This window comes from Sminthopsis crassicaudata, chromosome 1 (genome assembly GCF_048593235.1).
Source record: "Sminthopsis crassicaudata isolate SCR6 chromosome 1, ASM4859323v1, whole genome shotgun sequence".
NCBI lineage: Eukaryota > Metazoa > Chordata > Mammalia > Dasyuromorphia > Dasyuridae > Sminthopsis > Sminthopsis crassicaudata.
The window spans coordinates 274,967,728-274,993,269 of NC_133617.1; the positions used below are offsets into that span (position 1 = coordinate 274,967,728).

General features: G+C 34.7%; 2 protein-coding genes across 15 annotated transcripts in view; one reads left to right on the plus strand and one right to left on the minus strand.

Annotated features, from left to right (window-relative positions):
• Nucleotides 1-19,543, plus strand: part of CSPP1 (centrosome and spindle pole associated protein 1) — a 125,091-nt gene extending 105,548 nt beyond the window's left edge. For 12 of the 14 annotated variants that reach the window (XM_074278826.1, XM_074278823.1, XM_074278829.1 and 9 more), the window contains 3 exons: nucleotides 6,309-6,427; nucleotides 13,113-13,251; nucleotides 16,444-19,543. In XM_074278826.1, the coding sequence (XP_074134927.1) occupies nucleotides 6,309-6,427; nucleotides 13,113-13,251; nucleotides 16,444-16,673 (488 nt within the window). In that variant the 3' untranslated portion in view covers nucleotides 16,674-19,543. Of the gene's footprint in view, nucleotides 1-6,308; nucleotides 6,428-13,112; nucleotides 13,252-14,594; nucleotides 14,665-14,969; nucleotides 15,093-16,443 lie in introns of all 14 variants that reach the window. The other 2 variants (XR_012484335.1, XR_012484336.1) reach the window with 2 other exon arrangements.
• Nucleotides 18,992-25,542, minus strand: part of ARFGEF1 (ARF guanine nucleotide exchange factor 1) — a 160,340-nt gene continuing 153,789 nt past the window's right edge. Inside the window, exons 37-39 of the mRNA XM_074278822.1 lie at nucleotides 23,649-23,787; nucleotides 22,724-22,841; nucleotides 18,992-20,458 (exon numbers count right to left, since the gene is read on the minus strand). Coding sequence (XP_074134923.1) covers nucleotides 20,294-20,458; nucleotides 22,724-22,841; nucleotides 23,649-23,787 — 422 coding nt within the window. The 3' untranslated portion in view covers nucleotides 18,992-20,293. The remainder of the gene's footprint in view (nucleotides 20,459-22,723; nucleotides 22,842-23,648; nucleotides 23,788-25,542) is intronic.

Below are 25,542 nucleotides of genomic sequence, written 5' to 3' on the forward strand. Positions count from 1 at the left end.
CTATCACATCCCCTCTTTGTCCTATTCCCCTTTATTTGTCTGTTATCTTCAAATCCTCTTGTTTGTCTTTTGTTCTTGAAGACCATGACATGCAAATGATTTAAGTGAGGGTCACACACAGAATCAAGCAACCTTACTTTCTCTAGAGGAGTGATCTGGGTCCCTTGGCCCAAGTATAGATCTGAATGAATGGAGATGACCTTGGATTCAGTGGGAGATCTTGGTGTTCTTAAGCTAAGATCTTTAACAGGTCTCAGTTTGTCTGAGGCAGTGCTCATTCAGTGATTACAACTAGATAAGAAAATATAACATCTAAAAAATATATCCTGTGCAGACCTGTATTATGTCTTTTAGCAAGGAATGGCAAGTCTAAGCTCATCTACTTAATTGATTAGGAAGTTGAAATAAATAGTGCTCATAAAATTAGAATAGTAAAAAATAAAAACATTATAGCACTTCAGAAATGCCTGACTATTGCAGCAACAAAATCATTATATAAAAAAGAATCTTGATAATTGACCTACCAGAGATTTTCTATGAAAGGAAGGAGAAACATAGTTAGTACTATCAGGAGTATTCCTTCAGGGCTAAGTCAGTTATGCATCAAAGTTCTATATTATTCACAGGCTATTATAGCCAAACTTAGGATTACTAGGTGTGAGAAACATGCCTCTTGAAAAAGGAAATAGTACAGTGAGGAAACTGAGTAAAGATTCTGTCATTGCCTTCTTAAGGCTATCTTCTCAACCTTCCCAGGCATAGTAAAAAATAAGTAAGTAAAAAGTACTTGTAAGTAAAAAATACTTAATATATCTGCCTTAATCTACTGGAGAAGAAATGACAAAGAAATGGCAAACTATGTAGGTGTTTTTGCCAAGAAAATCTCATGGACAGTAGGGTCTACAGTCACAAAGAACTGGACATGACTCAGTCTCTTTGAGCAGCTTGTGACATTTCCTTTGAATCATATATTACTGACTTAAGGATGTTTCATAAGTTACATCTGAATTTAAAACTCAGAATAATAACAAATACAATCTTAAGAATTTAGCTCAAATCTTAATTTCACTAATCACAACTTAGATCCATGTAGTTATTTTATTTTTCCATGTTGTTGCATTAACATTTTATAATAAGAAAATTTATCAAGGCTTTCTAAAACATCTTTCTTTAAATTCATTGTGATAATTATTAATCATTAGAAATCAAGAAAATATTGACATTCTGGAATTCTACATTGATATTGAATATATCATGGTTTACTCTAAACCCAGAAAAATGCTGGCTACTCACTGAAAGCCTCCAGACTAACAGACATCCTATCTCTTAAGTTATTACAAATATTAACTCTAAAAGCAAAAATAAAATATTCAAAACTGGGGTCTGTTGAGACTGAGTTGGCTCAAAGGAAGATTTTGTGACCTTGCCCAAATAGAAGAAACCAAACAATCTGGAAAGTGCAGAGATAAGGAGAATTTACTATAAGGTCTTTTGAATTGTAACTACAATAAATAGTAATAATTAAGCAAAATATACCCAGTTAAACATTTGACAGGTTTTAAGCCTTATGACAAGAGTCTCTAATAACTTTTCTAATCTGAATGCTGGGAAATTATAAACAAAGGAGTTTTTTCTAATGATACAATAGTGACATCCTCTTAACAATATTTCTTACACGTTGGTTTCCCAAAATTCACAGTACAAGAAAATACAGAAACTTTATAATAATAACAGAATTTTTTTGCCAGTCAAATAACATCAATTTAATTGAATGCATACTTGAATTATCTAACATAGGAAATGAATTAATTTGTTTTATATGTTTTGGCATTCTATATTGACTGCATTAAAAATCAGTATAGAGCAATTTTCATTCAATTTTACTTTTAACAAACTTATTTTTGTATTTGTTAACCATATTGTCTTAGTGACAAATATAAAGTTTATTTTTCCTTAAGGTTTTCTTGTAGGAAGTCAGACATCACCAATTATACTATAATGAGAACTGACTGTACATCACAATAGGATAAATCCACTTTTGGATCTGTATTTACAACTGTTATCTTACAGAATCTCAGTTTTTCTAAGGACTATTTGCTGTCAGCAGTTCACATCTCAGGACCTACTACTTTTAATTAGTTTGTAGCCACACATTTAATGTGATAGTCTTGTATTATTATAACTTGTGTGGTCTATGAGAATTTCTTTTACATAGTAATTAAATTATGAATGAATATTAGAGGTGGCTCATATTTGGCTCAGTGGATAGAGCACTGGTCCTGGAGACAGGAAGACATGAATTCAAATTCAGCCTCAGACATTTACTAAATTTATGATCTTTGGCAGATCACTTAAACCTCTGTTTGCTTTAATCTACTAGAGAGGAAATGACAAAGAAATCTCAAACTATGTAAGTGTCTTTGCCAAGAAAATCTTATGGACAGTAGGGTCCACAGAGTCACAAAGAATTGGACATGACTGAAAGACTGCACAACAAAATAGGAAGCTTATTCCAACAAGGGTTATGGCAATGATGAAGCAAAAATGTGGAAAATTTTACAAAATCCAGAACATTCTCTCCTTCTAAAACTAGAATATGCCTTTCTGATTCTGTTTTTTTGAGTACAGAATTTTAGTATATCATGTTTAATTCCATGCTGCAAATTTATTTTTATATTTTCCATTTAGTAAAAGCAATTGGATAGACTATTGTCAGTGGTTCTGTTTTTCCATATCAAAAATATCCATATCAGTGAAAAAAGGCTCAGAGATCATGAAAAATTTCAGAATTGTTTGTATTTCTCCAAAGAGTGATTACAAATTTACCAGAAGAGAAAGTTTCTCATATCTTCCTTATCTTAAAAAGATTAAAAATATATTTAAATTTCTCTTTTTTTGCAAATCCAACCTTTTTATTTTGTATTTGTCTGCTATCAATTTTCTTTGTCATTGTACCCATTCTCCTATATCTCTGCCTTACTCTTTTTTCTTCGTAATGGCACCCTGTCACATTTTATTCTGACATTTAACTTTCACTATATTTTTTCAATTCCTCTTACCTTTAGTTCCCAATCTATTTATGTAATTAGTCTTCCACTCAGTTTCTCCTTTGCAAATTAATACAAGTTTACTTATAAGTTTTTAATTAATTGTAAAACTTTTGCTTTGGGTTTAATTCTTTCAGACAACTTTGCTTCTAGTTTAACTAGACAATTAAGTGTTTTTATATCACTATCAACCAATAAATCTGTCACTCTCCAGAGAAAAAAGAGTAATAAAAAAGTCTGAGGATTGTTTTCATGTAATCTTCAAAAAGCTTTTTCTTTTTTTTTAATTCTACAAAGTAGTATTTCTAAAGCTCACTAAGATTAAGCATTTGTAAAACAAAACATTGAAACCACAATTCGAAAATTCCCATTTGTAAATTTGAATGGAAATGTGAGGGAATTACATTTCAGTCACAAATTTAGCATCTAATTAGTTTATAATGCCATCAATTTCTGCACATTGGGAAAAATGATTTCCTTTGTTATTATGTCTCTTATCATTTCTCACTTTAAGATGTCAGTGCTCTTTTGCTAATTTTTTTTGTTCTGCTTAAAATGGGAAATGTTCATAAATTATTACATTAAATTAACTTAACAGGACTAAAACTCCTGTCATTATGTGGCTATCAATGACTAGAATATTCATATGTATATCTGTTAGATGCATGACAAAATTTTAAGTCCTCATTATTTAGACTTTTTGATGTTTCTTGGTTTGGAAATAAATTGTACTCATAGTTGCTAAAGGTGTGCCTAAAACTGGGGGTATTTTGTGCCTTTTTCATTCTTTTGAGAATGCTCAGACCTTCTCTTCCTACCCTCTCTGAGCCAGGTGCTTTTCTTGGATCTTTTCCCTAAAAATACTTTTTTCTGGCAGAGGGTGAATTGTCAGACCATGGGCATGGCAACAAAAACAACACATAAATAATACAAGACAGTGGTCAACAGCTCAGGTCATAGGGATAAAGGAATTCCTTTCCACGCTGGCATATGAACTCTAGGAGAAGTGCACAGCCCTAGTCTACGGCTTATGCGCTAAAGGTTGAACACTAAGCTTTCCTTTTAGACTAAAAGATTTCCTTCAGAAATTCCTTCCAAAACATTAGCCATTTAAACCCTTCTTTGAGTCAGAGGTAAAATTGAAAGTAAATTTTGAGGCAAAAACAATTCTTACCTGGTCTTAGGAAATTTTCATTTCATTCCATCTTTATTCCCTGGGACAGGGTTGGGTGTGCTAGCCTCAAAAATCCCACTTCTGACACCAAACATTAGAATAGAATTTTTTTAGGAACCTGAAAGGGTCATAACTCACCAATCTGGGTTCTTGAGTTCTGGGACAGATAATATTGCATTAAAGAAGAGTGAAATGAGCACCCAGATAACAATGGTGGACAACATCTGTCCTGAGCCTGGCACAAAAAAATTTTTACCATTATTTTTGTGTGAAACAGAATGTAAAGATGACTATTCATAAAACACAGATGGTTATACAAAAAAAAAAAGTATACTTGTTGGAGAAAAATGTATATTCTTAGTTATGAAAAATAGACGAGTATGTTCTCTTGCTTATTGCTAAATCAAAGAAATCTGCCAGTCAGACCAGGCAGGGTGAAGAGTTTCCCTAGACTCTGAAATCATCCCCCTGTAGTAGCTAAGTTTTTTCAGAGGCAAGAATGAGATACAGAAGGACATATCGGCAGCAGCTAATGTCTGTCATTTCACAGTAAAATGACTGACAAAATGAAGTCAGAAAGTTTTGAAACTGAACTAGAAACAGTGGAGATGGGGTGAGTGTCTTTGTGTTGCATAGACATGTCAAAGAAATTCATGGTGCAATACCATGGGTTCCTTGGTAGAGGTTATGAAGGCAAGGACAGTGAAGGATTACTCATAAGAGGAAGTTATCCTCAGGAAAATTGAAGAGTGTGGATCTTCAGCCAATACTCTAACACATATACTTCTTGTTTCTTTAAAATAACCTCCTTTATGTATTAAGATGTCATACTGTATTTGACTTGGCATGCTGGTAGTCATATGGTTTTTTAGATTGATGGTCATTACAAATTAAAAATAGAGCCCTATATTGAATTATGAGGAATTTTGTCCTGGAGTTTACAGGAAATGGCTAGCATAGAGGTTTATTTTCAGAATTTTATTAAAATCATCATTTAGCAAGTTACTTAGGTTAGTCTGACTGGACATTTGCAGTGTGTGTGTGTGTGTGTGTGTGTGTGTGTGTGTGTGTGTGTGTGTGTGTGTGTGTGTGTTGTCTCTGAGAAGTGAGTATCAACATCAACCTTATCTGATCATTGAGCTTTCCTTATATTGTGTTTGTGATCTGTCCTTCTCTAGCTTGTATCTATCTGGTAAACATATTCCTCCTCCCCTTTCCTGGGTGAATGTTCATGGATCATAGATCTTTAGCTAGAAGCAGCATCCAAGAGGTCATCCAGTCTAATCTTATTGTTTTATCATTAGCTTCCTCTATATCACACACCTAATGGTAGAGGTAGGGCTTGAATCCAATTCTTCTGACCTAGAGTTGGCCATCTTTTCATTGTACCACCCTGGGGCACATAGTCTGCTCAGGTGATGCTAGGACCCCCCACCTGTCAGAGCTCCTGGTGCCCCGCAAAATGGAAGAACAAAATCATTTCCTTTTCTGGCAGACTCATTCTTCATATTTCCTTAGAAGTGTTAAAGATTTAGTTGACATTACAGTGTCAATTTGCTTCCCTCGAAGATCATTTTCTCATTGGTTTTTCTGAGAGAAAGAAAAATTCATATCCCTCACAATAGCTAGCATCATTTGTGGTACCATCTATATCAGGGACTAAATAAATATTTGTTTAACAGATCTTAAGGACAGACCATGGATGACCTTTTTCAAGATAGCATGTAAACAGAGTTAAAAATTGAAATAGCCTTATTCTCCTCTATGTTTTATTTCAGCCTAAGCATAGGAATATTTTACATTGGGGTAGGATGTTGAGATTTGGCTATAAAATAATCTTTGGATTGAAGTTTTTGAATATGTGAATGCCTGGCTTATTAAAAACTGGATATCTTCTACCATGTATCAGTGATAGACTGATCACTTTTAAGTTAGCAGTATTTCTGTTTATTGTCACTGAATTCATGAGGATCTTTATACAACTGAAATTTCACTTAAAAAATGCTGTCAAATGGAAGCTTTTTAGTAGAAAGACTTGCATGTGGCTGAGGGTTTAACATTTCTTTCTATTATTTTACATTTTTCAGGGACTAATGGAGAGAGGTATTTTCCCTTAGAAGATGATCCTTTACCTTCACAGAGATTACTGTCTGCAAGGGAACGTAGAAGGAACCAGATTAAAGGCCTGGAATCTGTTGTGTGTATGGTATGAGTTTTTAAAAACTACTTTCTTTTGTTGAAGAGGCCAGAGTCCTTTTCTGTAACTGTAATTGTAACTGTGTGAGGAGCTGCCATACCTTGTCCTCCAGTATAGAATGTTTTGGAGAGCTCTTTGACATTGCTAGATGTGTTAAAGTCTTGCCACAGTGGGCTTGGGAAACTCCCAAGAACTGCTTGCCTTACTGAGCAGCACTATAAATTTGCCCTTGGTTTTCAGGCTAACCATCGTGGGCTTCTAGGGTTGATAACACATCATATGACATTCTTATGCCCCAAACCTGAATCCAAAATCTGTTTTCAAAACTAAACACACAAGTGACTTTTCATTTATGTCAATGGGTTGAGAAATAGGCACTGTTGGGAGTTAGTTACTTTGCTAAAGATCATTCTTATTTTTGATTTTCATTTTGTTTCATCTTGCATTTTTCTTTTTTTTTTTCTTTTGGTAATTACTGCATATTTCCTAGAGACACAACTGATTTCTATTCTGGAGCCCCTCGCCTGGATATAAAGGCAGAGGGTTTGAGGCATATCCTGGCTCTGTGACTAACTATGACTTTGGTCTGTCACTGAACTTTATCTGTAAAATAAGATTGGATTAGATGACCTCTCAGATGGGAAACAGTATTTGAGACAAATAACATAAGGAAGGAAATGAGTACTTCTGGTTCAGTTTCTTTTCAGTCTGTCAGTCAAACATATTAAGTGACACTATGTGTCGGGCTCTGTGCCAGACTCTGGAGTTTCAAAGAATGGCCTAAGAAAGTCCCTGCCTTAGCTCACAGTCTAATATAGGAGATGGCATGTAAACAATGCTACACAAGGCAAGCTTTATGCAGGATAATTAGGAAATGATCAAAAGAGAGAAAGCACTGGAGTTAAGGGGCATTGGGAAAGGCTTGCATGGAGGGAGAGGGAAGGGTAATGGTGGTTTACATGACACATGAAGGTAAGGGAAGCCTATAAGTGGAGACAAGGGAGAGCATTCCCAGCATGAGAGATGGCCAGAGAAAATGCCAGAGCTGAGATGAGAGATAGATAGATAGATAGATAGATAGATAGATAGATAGATAGATATCCAGATACAGTTAGCTGAGTATATTATGTACATAGAATTGCCAAGTCGCAAGTATTAGTAGATCAAAAAGTACATGTGTTTGGGAGGGTGTAAGGTATAAAAACAGGAAAGGAGAAGGCAAGTTATGAAAGACTCTGAGCACCAAACAGAGCATCTGATGCTGAAGGCAATAAGGAGCCTGGATAGTTTATTCAGTACACAAAGGTGGTGTGGTCAAACATGTGCTTTAGGAAAATCACTTTGATCACTGATTGGAGAATGGACTGGAATGGAGAAAGACTTGGTCAGGAGGCCAATCAAGAGGCTGTTGCTTAGTGTGAAGAGATGAAGAAGACCTGCACCAGAGTGGTGGCAGGGTCACAGCAGAGAAAGAAGCTGTTGGGGGATGTTGAGAAGGTGAGACTGCCAGATCTTGGCAACAGCGTAGATCTGGGGTTGGGGGATGGTGAAGAATCCAAGTTAGCACCTGGGTTTTGAGCCTGAGGAACTGGAAGGATGGTGTTGCCTTTTGCAGCAATAGGGAAGGTTCAGGGCAAGGTAATGAGTTCAGATTTGCATATGTGTCAACTGGACATTCAGCTTGAAATGTTTAAAATGGCCCTCAGATTGAGCCTGGACATCAGCAGAAATGATTCGGGATAGATAGGAAGATTTGAGAATTTCTGTCCTGTTCTGATCATGACTCTGACATTCCATTTTCTTTTGCTCTTGCAAAATCAGAATTTGAGAGACCTCAGTAACCATTTCTTCCAACTAACATTGGAAAGGAATTCTCACTATCATATAATCAACGAATGGTCACCTATTTTCTATTTGAAGACTGTTTCACTTTCTTTGCTATTCTTTGGACATTATTTGATGGTAATTTCTCAGTTATATTTATTTATTCCCTAAGCACAGAGAAACAAATATGTGGAAACATTTAATTAATATTCCATTTGATACACTGGATTGTTAACCACATTGTTTCTTTCTGGGCATTTGATGTATCATTTTCTCTGGCATACCTTTTCTGCTTTTGAATTAATCTTTTTTTTTTTTTTTTAACTTTTCTGTTGCTACCTTGTATCACATGATCTCACTTATGGTTTTCTTAGTAAAGACACTAGAATAGTTTACCATTTTTCTTCTCCATCTTATTTTACAGATGAGGAAACTGAGGCAAACAGGGTTAAATATCTGCCCAGGATCACAGTTAGTAAATGTCCAAGGCTGGATTTGAATTCCAATCTTCCTGATTCTAGACTTTACATTCTATCCACTATGCTGCCCAGCATCTTCACTGCTGGATACTCTTATTTTAGTATCCTAGCATCCTTTCTTGCTCCTCTACACAAATGTAGTCTTTGTGTTAGCTGCACCTACTGCTCTGTGTTCCTCCTCCATGTGTTCTCTTCTTTCCCAATTACCTCTAGCTTCCTTCTACTTTGCAGAACCCTGAACAGATTCTAGTCAGCACCACATAATTCAGGGGATGTTAAGGTCAAGTGAAGGTTTTTTTTTTTTTTTGTTTGTTTTTTTTTTAAGATGAAGGGGACCCAAGCATGTTTGCGAGTGGCAGGGAGTGAAGCAGAGGGTAAAGATGCTAGATGGGCTGATGGATGGTCAGGCTCCTTCAGGAGACAGGAGAACATAGGATGAAGAACAGAGGAAGACTTGGTCTTGACAAGATTGCTGCAATGAGGGTCTATGTAAGATTAGATAACGTAAATTTATCTTGGGCCCAGTTGACGTGTGTGTGATTTTCCTTACCATGTTTATATGTGGGTAGAAATGGTGAAAGCAGGTGGGATAATCTGGATTAAGTATGGTTCTGGCCTGGCGATGTGACAAATGAGGAAGGGATTCAGATGGCAGGAAACCATGCATTTGAATTGGTCAGCTTAGCCAAAAGAACCAAGATTGAGCCTAGAATGAGGGGTGATAGACATAGTATAGACATCAAATCATGTGCATTATTAACTGATATAAGGAGAAGCTGTTCCTTCTCTCTGGGATCCTCTGTTGTTTCTTTTGCTCCTATCACTCCTATCAGTAGCATATACTTAGTACTTATCATCTGGGCAAGAGTTGCCTGCTCTGAGCTATTCATTCAAGTTTGTCTCTTATAAGTGCCACTTCCTGCCATCTTTCTTCTCCTCTGGTTCATTTTCATGTCTTTTGTTCCCAATTCATCCATCTTGAGAATGCAGTCCCATCTCCTAAATGGAGCACAGGTTAAGGAAGGCCCAGAGGACTGGCTCTCAAGGCTCTCCTTGATTTGACACAAGTGCAGCATGGGACTGTTTCCTTGAACCTAGTGTGTTCTTGGACTTGAGATCTGTAGAGCCTGTTGGCTGTTGTTAACAAAGCAGTTTAGGGAATATGAGGGATTGATCATGGAGTTGGGCCTTGTGGAGACTGTCAGGAACAGGGAGGGCGTTATAGAGGAGATGTGGGATTCCTGCTCTGGGCCTTAAAGACAGTAAAATTAGGGGCTGGGAGGGAGGGATTTCCAAATCTGGGGTGGGGTGGGATTTGAAAGCATGAATGCAAAGGCAGAAGATAGACAAGCTAGAGAACATCTGTCAGTTCATTTTGGCTGGAATATAGATTGTGTAAGGGGAGGAAGACTGAGCTAAAATTGGAAAAAGGTGGATTGGTGCCAGATTGCGGGAGGGCTTCAAATTCCAGATTAAGAAGTTGGTACTCTAAAGATAATGGGGACACACAGTATTTTGAGAGGGAGAACGATGTGGTCATAACTCTATATTAGGAAGGTACTATGTTAGCTCTCTGAAGGATTAAGTGGAATAGGATAATGCTGTCACCAAGTAGTTAAGCAGCACTTCTCTATACTAGGCTTTAGAGATACAAAAAAACGAAACAACTTTTACTCTTGAGAAGCTGCATCCTGTTGGGGAAGACAATATGCATACAAATACATAGTAGTTAAAAATAAGGTAATTTGGTACAAAAGGCCTTAGCAGTTGTGGGAGTCAGAAAAGGCTTCATGCAGAAAATAGTCCTTCCTTGAGTTCTTTCTCAGTTGAGAGGGATACATAAAGCGAAAGTGAACAGTGGAGTGCATTTAAAAGATATAGAAAATGGAGCGCTGTGTGATGAGAGAGAAAGCCAGTTTGGCTGGAGGTATTACAGAGAAATAATGTATATAATGTAATAATGTGCTATAGCCAAATTGTGGGACTCCCAGGTCAAGGAGAAAATATTGCAAGCATCCAGAAAGAAACAATTCAAGTGGACCCTCATTCAGAATAACACAAGATTTAATAGCTTCTACATTAAAGGACTGGAAGGCTATAGAATATGATATTACAGAAATATTGTCTTTCAAGGAACAGATTTTTCAGGCCTTTGTGATGAAAAGACCAGAGCTGAATGAAAAATTTGATTTTCAATAGGATTCTGGAGAGGCATTAAGGAGGCAATCAGGAAAGTGATATCATAAGGGGCTTTAATAAAGTTTGTTTATATTCCTACATGAAAAGATATTTGTAACTCATTAGAACTGTCTCACTATTATAGCAATTAGGAAGGGTGTGTGTGTGTCTGTAGATAGATTGGAAAAGATGGGTTGGTGCCCACTCACATGTGTGAGTTAATATGAAGGAATAATATTTTTAAAAATGATAGAGGAATGTACTGGGAGAAAGAAAAAGGGAGAAGTAGAATGATATAAATTATCTGCCTTAAAAAAAAAGAGGCAAGAAAATACTTTTTACAGTGGAGGGGGGGAGAGAGGTAATACTCTCATCAGAATTGGCTCAAAGAGGAAATAACATACATATTTAATATGGGTATAGAAATCTATCTTACCTTGGAAGAAAATAGGAGAGGAATAGAATATGGGAAAAGGGGAGGGTGATAACAGAGAGGGCATATGGGGGAAGGGAGTGGTCAGTACCAAAACGCTTTTGAGGAGGGACAGGGTGAAAGACAATAAATACAGTTAGCAATAGTAATTGTAAAAAAAAATTTTAAGCATTTCTCTGATAAGGCCTATTTTCTCAAACATAAAGGGAACCAAGTCAAATTTATAAAATTGCCCCAAATGATAAATGATCAAGATGTAATCTGTGCCCAAAGGGCTATAAATTCATGCATATCCTTTGACTTAAAAACACCACTACATGAAGGATAAATACAAGAGATTCGAGGAGGGAAAAAAGAAAATGATCTATATGTACAAAAAATATTCATAGAAGCTCTCTTCTCAGGACCAAAAAAAAAAAAAAAATTTAGGGGATACCCATCAGTTGGGGAATGGTTCAATAAACTGTAGTATGTATTTGTAATGTAATATTATTGTTCTCTGGGAAATGATGAGCAGGATGCTCTCAGGAAAAACAACAAACCTGGAAAGTCCTCCATAAATTCAAGCAAAGTGAAATGTACTGTATACAAAATTATAGCAATGTTCTGATATGACCAGCTGTGAATGACTTTACTATTCTCAGTAGTACAATCACCCATGACTACTCGGAAGGACTTATGATTAAAAATCCTATCCATACCCAGAGACCTTATTGATTATGTCTGAAAACAGATTGAGGCATTCCCTTTTGCTTTTAAATTTTTTTTTGAGGATTTTTATTTTCACTAGATTGGGAGATCTGTTTTCTTTTATAACTTGATTTTTATGGAAATTTTTTGTCTAACTTCAGATATTTTTTCTTAAAGGAGAAAATCCAGAACTCAGAAAAATTTCAAAAACAAATGTAAAGAAAGTTTTGTTTTGAATGTAATTGGTAAAATAAAACTTTAAAAAAAGCAACAAAACATTATACCCCCCCAAAAAAAAACCAAACATAAGTTTATATTTTAACTTGCAGACAAGCAGGAACCAATGGAATTTGAAGCTTGAGTACTGATATTATCCAACCTACTTTTAAAAAGGACAGGCTGCAGGGGGGAGAGGCTTGAGGCAGGGAGAATAATTATGTTGCAATAATCTTGGAAAGATAGTAAATTCCTGACCATGAATGTTAGTTGAGTAAATAGATAAAAGGGGTCAGAAATGAAAAATGAAGTAAAGTAAAAATGGCAAGATTTAGCCATTGGGTATATGGTGATATGATGAGGTGTAAAAATTATAAACCTGAGGCAGGAAGGATATCCAATGGAAATAGACAGGTTTGGAATAAGAGTGAATTTGGGGATATGTGATTTAATTTTTAAGCATACTAAATTTGAGATGACTCCATCTTAAAATATCGAAAATGCAATTAGTGATATAGAGCTGAAGCTCAGAAGAGATTAAGAACTTAGAAAGTTGGGAAGAAGGGACATGTTTTGGGAGAAAGTTGAGTTCAAGTTTTATGTGCAGCAGGCAATGGGAGTGTGGGACCTGAGTTATAGAAAAGATTGAGACTGGATAAATGGAACTATCTATTAGCCATGGAAGAGTTCATCAATGGAGAATTATAGGGAAGAGAAAATGGTTATAGAGGTTGAGGGAACCCACATTTAGAAAACAGGGAAGAATAAATTGTATGACTTGTGACTAAAACAACCCCGATCTCAAGGTGTTTTAAGTATTTTGTACAGAGCTCCGGCATTTCAGAAATATTTAAGTTCTGTCTTCTAACTGCAGGATAATTTTCATCCTACTGTGCAACCTGATGGTTTCTCCTTGAAGTCAGTATCCAGTATAAATGTTGAACAGCTTAGAATTAGAAATGAAGAACGAATGCGAAGACTAAATGAGCTGCAGAAAAAACCTATTGATACAGGTAAAAAATAGTACATTCTTGGAGCGCAGTATCTTGGTTACTTTGAAACACACCCTTGATGATAGGGAACGGCTATATAACTTATGGAAGTTTCAGTATTGTGCCTTGAAACCCATTAGTAGCAACAATAGTTAACAAAAAATGAAGGTATCAGGGCACAGCAATTTTTCCAGTGAATAAAGACTATTAGGAATTGACCAGCTAATTGCGGGAAGACTGAAGTCTTCCTGTGCCTTATTATGACAAAGAGGTGATCATGGATTTTCAGAGATCATGACAATAAACTATCAACTTTGACAAGGCATGAAATATAGGCCCTGTGATTTTTTTTAAAACTGAAAACCAACCTAAGGAAGTTCAGAAAAGCTCATCACCATCAATATGGCTGCCAAGTGGCAAATTTTTTTTAAAGTCAGTAATTTGAAAACCATTAATTACAGGTTGTTCAGGCATCTTCTTAGTAACAGCCTTTCTGGAGTTAAGTAGAGAGGAAACTAAGTTTAATGTGAAATTTTTTTTAACTGAATAGGGAGATCACCCAGAATTGTTTTTAATTTGGTATGTATTGCCAGTTATTTCTTCTGAATATTAAATATTCCTTTGTAGAAACTTTTCAGATTTTCATAGTAAATCATTTTAACTTGTTAATGTTTGCTTTCTGCATTTTTAGAAAAATGAAGGGGCAGCTAGGTGGCTGAACACCAGCCCTGTAGTCAGGAGGATCTGAATTCAGATCTGGTCTCAGACACTTAACACTTCCTACCTGTGTGACCCTAGGCAAGTCACTTAACCCCAACTGCCCCAGCCAAAAAAAAAAAAAAAAAAAAAAAAAGAGAAAAATGAAAAAAAGGTTAAAATTATCATATTAGGATTGTTTCCCTTTATAGACTAACTCATTAGAATAGTATAAGCCCAATTGGTCACACATTTCTTGGTGAATTCTGGTGTTGTGGGAAGTGTAATAGTACATATCACTTTGCACAAAGCATGATATATGCCCAATTATATATAGCGTATAATTAATATATTCCTGAAATCGTCTTCACTAAAGAAAGTTTTTATTTGCTTTAGCTGGTTTGCCAACCATGTGTTTTTTTGCCCCTCTCTATTAAGTGAAACAGTGTTGTCAGTAAGTTGTACCACATTATTACTTCTGCCAATACTAAACTCATATAATGGAGAAATTTTGTTGGGTCTGGTATTATATATTCTTTTTAATCTAACATGTCCTTTGGGTTTATACTTGTATCTATACCTTAGCACTTGTTCTAGCTTTGAATTTAAATTTTATCTGAATGTAATAACTAGGTCTTTCATTTCAAATATATTTCTTTGTTATCTAGCATGAAAATGAATGAATGATTGAACTTGGGTAATCTCCAAACTAGGGGTTTTTCAAAGGGAGGGGAGGAGGTACGTGAACTTTTAAAAATATTTTAATAATGATTATAGCATAATAAATTCCATATTTAAAGCATTATTTTGAGAAGGGGTCCATAGATTTCACTACCAGAGGGGGTGGGGGGGGTCCATGACATGTTAAAATAGCCCCATACTAAAAGCAGTATAATGTTCATTAACTTTTATTGGTTAATTTCCCTATTGATAGATGAACTTTAAAATACGCTCTTCCTTAGATTCTAAGATAGTTTAGTGATAACCAGTTACTAAGTTGGTTTTTTTTTTTTTTTTAAATTTAATATTATGCTTTCAAACAGGAACTTTTGGGTTTGATGTGGATTGATTGCTCATTAAATTGTTTTCACGTGTCCCTTTGCTGTACCAGCCCTTCACAGACCAGGAGATGTAATTTTAAAAAGAAATGAAATTTCCATCACAGGGTAGGAAGACAGATTTTCATATAATCATATCTAATAATAAGCTATAAAAACATAGATGTAGAATTACTGTTAAAATAAACTAAAATCCTATAATAGAAAGAATTGGAATAGACATGGTTTGATTTCTTATTTTTGGCCAAAGATAGTTATTTCCAAACTATCAGTGATTCACCACCTTCTGTGTAAACTACCCTTCAATTTCCTCCCTGAAAATTACTGACATTTTCAGAGGCATTAAAATTTGGACTTGACAATACTATTTATTCAAGCCTCACGGAAACCCTCTCAGGTTGAGTATTATAAGTGACTAAACTTCATTTTCCAAATGCAGAAACTAAGCTAGGAAGATGTTAAATTACTTGGGCATTGTCTCCTAGCTGGTCTCAGGAATGCTACTGCTTCAAACTACTCTTTACTCCAGCACTGTAAAGTAAAACATTCCATATCAAAAGTAAATACAAGAAGTAAATTTTTGTTTCTGATTGAACTTACCCATATTAAGTTTTCACCATTTTTAGAAAGTGGAAAAGGGAAGAAACCTGAACATATAAGTTACCAATTTCACAGAGATTATTTTACCCTTTTATGAGGTATTGTTTTTGTTATAAAAATCTATATGTTCAATGTGCCAAGGACACATGTGTACACTAGCAATGACCTGGGAATATGGATCTCTAAAATTTAAAGAAATTTTTTTTTTTTTTTTAGAATAATAGTTACATGAATGTTGGCCTCATTAAGCATATAGACCCCAAGTTTACTTGAGGAAGGAAATTTTTAGTCAGCCTTTATGCTAAGTAAACAAAAATTTATTTTTTGATCTTTGAAAGTATTCTTTCCCTTCCGCTGTGATATATAGTTCTAAGACTATATTTTTCAGTAAAATATTTTTGACTCAACTCCCCTTTTAGAAATGATGTAAGTATAGTCTATTCTTTTTGTCCTAAAATATCTTTAACATGTTTTCTCATAGGCAAAATTGATCCTCCCCTAAATTTTAAAATAAAATGAGCTTCAAGATGCCTTTGCTATTTCTAAAATATGCTCTTTAACTCCTACCATGATTTCTGGGCCTATGATAGACATCTTGAAAGCAAGCATGTGAAAAGCAGAATGAAACGTTAGTATAGTTATTTTGAATATATGATAAGTTTAAATGAATTGTTAATTACTAGCATGCTACGTGACCATTGTTCTTTGGGGGGGAAAAATAATTTGGGCCTTCCCAGTTTTGATTGTCGGTCCTTTGATACGTATCAATCAATAACAAAGGCAGGTCTTTATTTTTTAATTAGTTAATTTTGGTGTTTTCCCATATTAATATAAGTCTCTTGTTTCTCTCTTTCTCCAGATGATGAAGTTTCTCTGGTTGATCCAGATGATATTCTTAAGCATTTTACATCCCATGGTGGTGAAAGAAGACCCAGTTCTGGAGAAACTGTAGCCACAGAGCCTTGGCTCCGACCTGGAACATCAGAGACTTTGAAAAGGTTCGTGGTTGACCAGTTGAACCAAGAGCAGCGTTCCTCAGAAAATCCATTACCTTTTAATTGGCAGGGCCTTTCTATAGCACATGGTTAAAAAATAAATCTAGACTGGAACCAGTTGTGCCTTTCAAGGTAAAAGGAATGTTAATCTGATCTGCTGAATTTTTTTGTATGCTAGGCCTTATTCCCTACCTCCCATTATCATCCCGTCATGTAGATGGACAATTTTTAATCTGTAAAATACAAACAATAGTCTAAATATGTACATATGTATTTTTTCCCATATTTTGTTGCTTTTATGTATTCCATGAAATTGTATAGGATTTTTTTTAAGCCACCATTACGTTAATTGCACAATGCATAAAGTATGGAATTTTTCACACACATTTTGCCATAATTAACTTATAGTGGTAATGAAAAGTACTTGTAACTGACTACCGTATGTGCATTATCTTTATTCTGCCTGTTACTAGGATGAAGTGAATAAAATTTTAAAGTGTCTTAATACATGTAAAACTTGAAGATCTTTTGGTTGTGTGTCTATAAATGCACAACTTTGCCAGTGTCATCAATATTCAAAATCATCTTTTAGCAAATACTCCAGCATGTGTGGTAACTTTGACCACTTCCCTTACCAGCTACTCTTACTTAAATATGGAAGCAAAGATGGTTTTTAGTTCTACATCATTTATTGTGTAAGTAAATAGTAGGGGGTCGTAATTGATTTTGATTTTAGTCTAATCAGTTGTATACTAAAAATGCAAATTACATCTTTTTTTCTGTCTCTACTGAATTTTGGTGCCAATGAAGGCTTTGTCTTAAGTTAATGTCTAATTTATGGTATGATTTAACTACTTGTTAATGGAAATAAAGTTTTATTTTATTATCAATCAGTGCTGTCCTGTAGATAATGTAATTTTACAATTAAAAAGCGAACTAGCCAACTATTTTAATAAGATATGTAGGATTTTAAGCGGAAAAGGGGGCAAAACAAAACAAACACAAGCCATGTAAAATCCTTAAACATAGTATACTTTGAAATAACTAGAAATTTCCTAGGGTGCTATGAAAACAGGGGTTGAAATCATTGCTTTTAAATTTACTGAGAAGAACAAATGTATTGGTATGATGATTGCCTATGTTTGTTTCATCAGTATGAGACAGAAAGAATTAAACTTTGATTTGGTGTGTGTGTCTCTCTCTTTTTGGGTTGGTCAGGACCCAGCAAAACCATTTGATTTGACAACAAACTCTCTTATTGTGTTTCCATGAACTTATTTTTGTTAACCAATTTTCCAGTGTTAGCAATAAATGGATCAACTAACAGCAGCAGACTGTAGATAGCCTTCAAAGGTTATTAATTTCAATTAGGTGACATAATGCTTCTGACTTTGTTAGATGTGTTTATGATTTAGAATTCTAAGATACTCTAAGCTACTCTCATAATCAATCTGGGCTTCTTGAGCAGGGGCCATGATTGAAATTAAAGATTATCTATATGCTAATTCCTTTATATTTATATAATATTTTTAACTCCTAGGAGATAGGGTGGGAGGTAGAAGAATTAGATTCAGAAGGTCTCTCGAACACATTGTCAGTTTAAGTTTAAGCAAAGTATCTTAAAAACAATTTTGTGACAGAAGAGTTAAAGGAATTCTATTATCTGCAAAAATTTAGTAAGCATAAATTCGCTTCCCTGGAGTTTTGTAAAAATTTAGTAAGCATAAATTCGCTTCCCTGGAGTTTTGTAAATATGTATTTTTGGAGATGTGGTCTTTGGAATCCATTATCTTACATAAAAATCAAGTGACTAAAAACCTCACCATCTCTGATTCACAATTACATCGGAACACTATAAAAATATGTATTTTTAAACTTTTATTTGGGGTAGGAGAGAGCACCAAAAAGACTATTCCTACTTCATTTTAGTACACAGAATCATAGAAAAGGAGGTGGCTAACTTCTGTGGTTTTCTTATGAACTTTGTTGTGAACTTGAAAAAACCCATTTTACACATTTATTTATTCAACAAATATTTATTGAGCTCCTACAAAGGAATATAATTGAGTGTGTCTCTAACACTTGTACCCTGAAGAAAAAGCACCATGTGAAGAGATGGTTGCATTACTGTGTGTGTGTGTATGTGTGTGAGTGTACACACACACACACAAGCCAAGTCTCTGGTGGGCTGTCAGTCTTAACTCTGTGTTCTCAGTTGCTCATATACAAGAGTAAAAACAACTATCTGTAGTTAGATGTGGTGAAAGCAGGGGTATACAGAAGGGGATTCAAAGTGTCTGGAACAAATTAAATATATTTTGAACTGTAACTTAAAAACTTATTTTATAATTCTTGATTTTCAGCTAAAAATCAGTCATTGAAACAAGTTTCTTAAGATTACACTGGTTTTGATTGCACTGATGAAAGAATTCAAAAACTTTATTGACCTATAACCTGATTAGAATATGCCAGATGAGAACCAATATTGTACAGAAAGTTGTACAGAATTTTTACATAAAAAACTTTACATATCTGTACCATATACATTTTATCCATCTGAAAAAATTTTCTACATCCACTGTTAATACGGAATGCTTGACAATCTTGTCTTTTTTAAGCCATCAGAGCACAATTCACAGTATGAATACATTTCCAATAAATCTAACCATCCTCACTCAAACCATGCCAGATTTGTTACTTTAATATATTCAACATTAAATTCTGTACATAGAGTGAAATCTACATCAATCCCTTCCCCCCAAAAAAAGAAAAAAAAATTGTGACAGCATATACAACCTAGACTTGTTTTTTCAGTGATTCAAATTCCAGTCTTTGAAGGATCATATTTTTAATGGCTCATGTTTAAAAGCCCTAATACAAGTATGTTACAGGTAGTTATGTCAGTAGTGATATTATTCTACCTCTGTTTTCAAAAAGAGTCAGCAATTGGTAGCTTTTGGGTTATAATTCCCCTGCCCTCCCCACACCAAAATTTTCACCGCACTGGGGGGAAAAAGATCCCACAAAACAAAAACGATTATCAACCCAAACTTCTAGTGCATTTGATAAACAAAATATTATGGGTCTTTAGCAAATGAATACGAAAATAAAGAAATAAAATAAACTAATGCAGGAAGAACTATATAACGTTTAAGGTTTTATATTACAGACCTGCATCTCTGTACATTTTTTTTTTTCACAGAAGGATGATTACCAGTATCTCAGGTAGTCTGAGTGTGCAAAAATCTTGCTAAATATCTTTTACCATGAACAATAATTTTTTCTCCCCCCCCCCAATTATAAACATTTTATCCTTCAAAATACAGCTCTCCTGAGTTGTACTTCTTGTAGAAGTTCAAGCCTTTACACATATAGTTAGTTCTTTGGGTAAATTTCACTCTTCATACTTGCCATAAACTATCCTGCTGTTTAGAAGGAGGGTATCATAGCACATACTGACACACTGTGCTGAAAACAGGCTCTAAGCTCAACATGAGCCCAACAAGACAATCAGAGATAATCCATCAGATAACTGAAAAGGATTAGATGGAGTGTTTGTTGCAAGTCTGAGTTACAGTTCTACACGCCTGTACCATCAAACCATAGAAACATGCTGCCAAACCAAATAGGCATTTTCCAAACTGGAAACCTTAGCTCCATGGTCCTTTTAAAGAGCTGAAGGATATAAACTCTAACAGAGTAGTATTGTTACCATCACTGCTTGCTTGTTCCAAGCTCCTGTTCAGGTGGTTGCGATATTTGAAAAACTATTCCAATACGAAGAAAAAACCTCCGGAGAACAGCTCGAAGTTCAGGAATCAGGTCAAATTGCATAATTTCACACAAGAGAGGGTAGTAGAATGATGCATGAGCTTTGAACTGGAGGAAAAATGATTTAAACATTTAGTGTTGTTAATAATGGTATTTGCAAGACTAAATAGGTTTGTTTTATTTAAATTTCCAGTGTTTTTTGGGAACAGAATTTACTGAGTATAAAGCTAAATTTCAATAGATGGTTTTTCATTTTAAAAGATTTTAATGATTTCCTCAGAAAATTTAGAGAATGTAAAATTTTTACATGTAAAAATTTAGAGAATGTAAGAAACAATCCATGGATATATTATATACTTTTTATATCTTTTATGTGTGAGTTGGATTTAGGTTTTTCATTAAAGTTTTAACTATTTTGCCCAAATCTTGCTTCATTTAGCCAGGCAAAACATGCAGTGATAGATGCATATATTCTTGTTCTCTTATAGTGTCAACATGTTCTGTTCTCTACATTTCCCTACAAGATTTTCATGGATTTATGAAGCAATTATTTATCCCAAACCACAAACAAAGCAAAACTCTTCCCCCCTCTCAAAATCATTTTTTTTTTGGTTAACAAAATTGTAATTCATCATTGTAACAAGCTCCTGATCACAAATTTCCTCTGCCTTTTCGACAATTCACAAATTACAATCCCGAGAGAGAGGCTTAGAACACTGGATATGAATTAGTTAGGCAATTGCAGAGCTACTACATATCTCAGGCAGAACTTTTATCAAAGGCTTCCTAATTTTACTCTACTACATCAAACTACCTCTCTGTTCTTATATCTGGAGAAAACATTCTGCCTGTACCTATGCTATAAAGATACTACTTTGCCTTAACTTTCATAGACTTTACAGTAGTTCCAGATTTTCACTCTGAAGATTGCCTTTAGGAGCTATGAATATATTGTCTTGTTTATCTCCAAGGTCATTCTCCCAATTACCTCAACAAACTTTATTTAGCAAGTGGTCATTTTCTTCCTTTTCATCCCATTCCTCTACTCTGCCCTTAGAGACATCAAAATTCAAATTGAAGTATTCCTCAAAACTTCAACTTCAGGAATCACAGATGAGAAACCACATTTTGCCTATAATTAATGGCATGTATTTGGATTATTAGTTTTCAGAATGTGATTTTAAAATTCTCAAAGCACAATTGTGTTCTCTTTCACACATGCTCAAACATAGATATATACAGTGTGTTATATATATGTGGGCTGGTTCCTCATTATAGTTTTTATGACTCACAAAACTCTCAATCTGCTTTTAAAAATATTTGCACTGCATATGGAAATACAAAAGATATCAGCAGAATTTCCAGAAGGAAAACATTTAGGGAGTCATAGAAAGAGGTAGTGCTATGATAGGAAAGAACTTTAGGTCAGAGAACAAAGTGACAGAAATGAAAACAGTAGAAAAATTTATTCTCCACTGATCTCCCCCTTCTTGTTACCAGTTTATCCTTCCAAACTTTTAGGCTGACATAAAAATTAGATTTAAATGAAGAATCACTGAATACCTTCAAACTCTATATCCTCCTCTGTCAAAACTTACAAATGATTTTCTATTTTGGTACACAACATTTGTGATAAAAATCCACAAAATTGGGTTATATAATAGTCTTTCAATTCTAGGTATAGTAGTTGTCCAGTGTGTCCAAGGTCATTTTCCTAATCACCACAAAGAATTTTAGCACCTTATAGGTGACTTTTGTTCTCTATCCCACACCCAAGGCCAGTCCTCGGATTTATATATTCATGTGAAGGATCTCCCCTCAAACTTCCACAAATTTCCTTAATTTTAGTGACTTCCTTTCTCTACCTTTTACTAGATAGTCACACTTTAGACCGCACTACCACATGGAATAACCACATCCAATATGCTAATCTTTCTTTTATTTTCAAGCCCAAACTAGGCTAATGCATATATACAGGCCAGGGTAAGAATTGAAAAGTTTTTTGATTGAAAGAGTTCATGATTGTGTTATTAGCAATGTGCATTGGAGAGGGAAGCAGTTTTGAGTTGGGGAGGGAAACTGGTACATTGTCTAAACAAGAGGAGGAAAAGAGGCATGTATGAGGTAGATTAGAAAAATGGTCAAGACTGAGCAAAGAAGGAAAGTATGTCCAAATGCAGTTCCTGAGGTCCTCTTTGAATAAGGGTGAAATGGTTTGTAATGAAGTGTTTTATGAAGTAAATCTAAATAGCAACAAGTCCACACAATGACATTTTTTCTTCAAATACGCAGTATCAATTTTCATAATCAAAACAGAACCAAATGCTATTTTAAGGATGGAACAAAAGAAACATTTCTACATCTAATACTTACTCTATTGTCACTTATCTTTAGAACTTTAGTTAAGAACAAAAGCAGTAAATTAGTCCAGGCTTCCCGGTGACTTTCTGAAGTAAGAGTTAGGAAATAACTTAGTGCTTCACTGCAGACACTACAAAAAGAAAAAAAATATAATTTAATGTAAAAAATACAAACACTTCAACACCTGTAGATTATAAACTTAATAAATGCTTATTGTCAAACTGAATGTGAAACCAAGAAAAGGGAAAGGAGAAAAGTGGTGTGATAGAGAGAAAAAAAAAACCAAAAAACAAAATAGAAGAGAGAAGGAGGAAAGAAAATTGAATGTAGGCTCCATAACCAGGAAGGCAGCATTAAATTAGGTAAGAGAACCTGACCAATTCCTTTAAATTTAAGGAAAAAATCTTTGGGAACTTAGGAAAATAGCACTAATTCATCCTGAAAGGCTCACTATATCAAGTTAGTCTTAAATTTGGAAATTTTTCAATTCAAAATGAAAAATGGAAAAATCTGTTACACAAATTATTACAATTCATTAAGCAACTTCTAAGTAAACTCCAAGGAGATTTCTGACTTTAAAATCTGCTTTCCTTTGGTTTATTTAAATAATAGAAGTATTCTCTCTACAAGTACAGACTCTAAAATCAATGCAAAGTTTTTAATATAAAACATTGTTTTAAGATAAAAAATTTCAGATCTGGCCTGAATTTAACATTTTGGGGTAAAACCTTTTAAGTTTTATTGAAGACAAGTAGTGAAATAATTAAACATTTTTCATAAATGCAAATTAAGAATCAGGTTTTCATCATGAAACCTATTTCCCTGGAGATAAAAAAAAATATTGTTAAATGTAATCACTAGGTATTTTTAAAGTGATTTTTATGTCTACTATATTTCTGAGGAAATTAGAAGAATCATAATTATTAATCAGTCTTACTTTAAGAGCCTCTGCTGGACTTCTTCCCATGCACTGGTTCGGCTCTCGTCCATGTACATTCGGAAAAGAATTCGTAATCCACATGCTAGACTACTAGTCTCTTGCTTGAGAAGATTGGGCTTAGATTTCCCTTTGAAACCTGCAGGAAAGGAAAGATTGTCAAGTGTCAACTGACTTTACCAGGAAGATTTTCATTCACTTGTTTCTACACATCAATTTCAAAGCTCAGAGCTACTTTAGGCCCAGCAAGTTTTGACTGGAGAATAGAAAGGCACAAGCTTTCAAGTGTACTAAAAATTGACAGACTGACAGCTCCCAATTGCATAGGAACAGTGGAAAAGTATGGCAAAGAGCTGTCTCCCCCAGGCAGGTATTTATGAGAAGGCCACCAGCCTCAGTATTGCTTTTCATTTTATTCTGTGTTTAACAACTGAAATTCTACCATATAACTTTAAACCACTTTTAAATGCCAAAATGGCTCATGAATGATTAAGGGTCATTTTCACTTCTATAAAAGATTGCTTCCAGGAATGTCCTTTACCACTCCCAAGATGGTAAAGCATCTCTCAAAATATGGCATTAACAAATATTTGTTGAATTAAGATGAAAATTGTCTAAACAAGAGGAGGAAAAGAGGCATGTATGAGGTGGACTAGAAAAATGGTCAAGACTGAGCAAAGAAGGAAGGTATGTCCAAATGCAGTTCCTGAAGTCCTTTTTAAGTAAGGGTGAAATGGTTTGTAATGAAGTGTTTTATGAAGTAAATCTGAATAGAAACAAGTCCACATAATGACATTTTTTCTTCAAACTCAATATCAATTTTCATAATCAAACAGAACCAAATGCTATTTTAAGGATGGAACAAAAAGCTAAAAAGCAGAACTTGGGGTGGGGGAAGAGGAGCAGAAAAATAAGGCACCTAAGATAACTCAGATTTTCATAGTTGGAATATTATAAATAGTCCTTTTATTGACTTAAGATGGATGACAAGCATTACTCAATACTGATTGTGTTAGGTACTAAGCTAGCAAATGGAGATACAAAGAAAAATGAAAAAAAAAAACAACAAAAAACCAAAAAAAAAAAAAAAAAAAAACCCCACAAAACCCTGACTTTAATGAGCTTTCATTCTAAAAAAGAGAGAAGTGCACAAGCACACCCCCTCCCCCCCCTACAAAAAAGCATATATAAAGTAACTTTGGAGGAGGGAAGCCACTAGCAATTTGGGAAGAGAAAGAATATCTTATGGTGGTATTCAAGCTGAGTTTGGAAGGGAATGAAGAATTCTAAAATGTGAGGTGAATAGGAGAAAACATAGCTATTGGAGGACAATCAGGACAAAAGCACAGACAGAGAAGATATCTAGAGGTCTATATCTGAGGAATATATGTGACTTGACAGACAAGTATAAAGAGTTTCAGTTCTGGCTGAAAAATCCAACCTGGGATTAGTTTCTCTAAATTTAGTTTAAATCTATTTGTCACCAGGACCTATTCCACTGCCTTTTGCAAAAAAAAAGTATGTCCCAGAACTTAGGTTCCTAGGTCATCTTTGTGCCACCAAATAACATCCAAGACCTTCAATGGACACTAGAAAAAAACAGTTAGGTGGCACAATGGACAGAGTGCTGGGTCTGGAGTCAGAAAGACTCATTTCTCTGGGTTCAAATCCAGCCCCAGATACTAACTGTATGTATGTATGATCCTGGACAAGTCATTTAATCCTATTTGTTTCAGGTTCTTCATCTATAAAATTAGCTGCAGAAGGAAATGGCAGACCATGTCCAAATGGAGACACAAGGAGGTAGACACAATTGAACATGTATGAAAGAGAAGAAAAGCAAATCTGATAAGTGCCAACTTGGGTCCAAAGGGCAAATATTATTCAAGAGGAG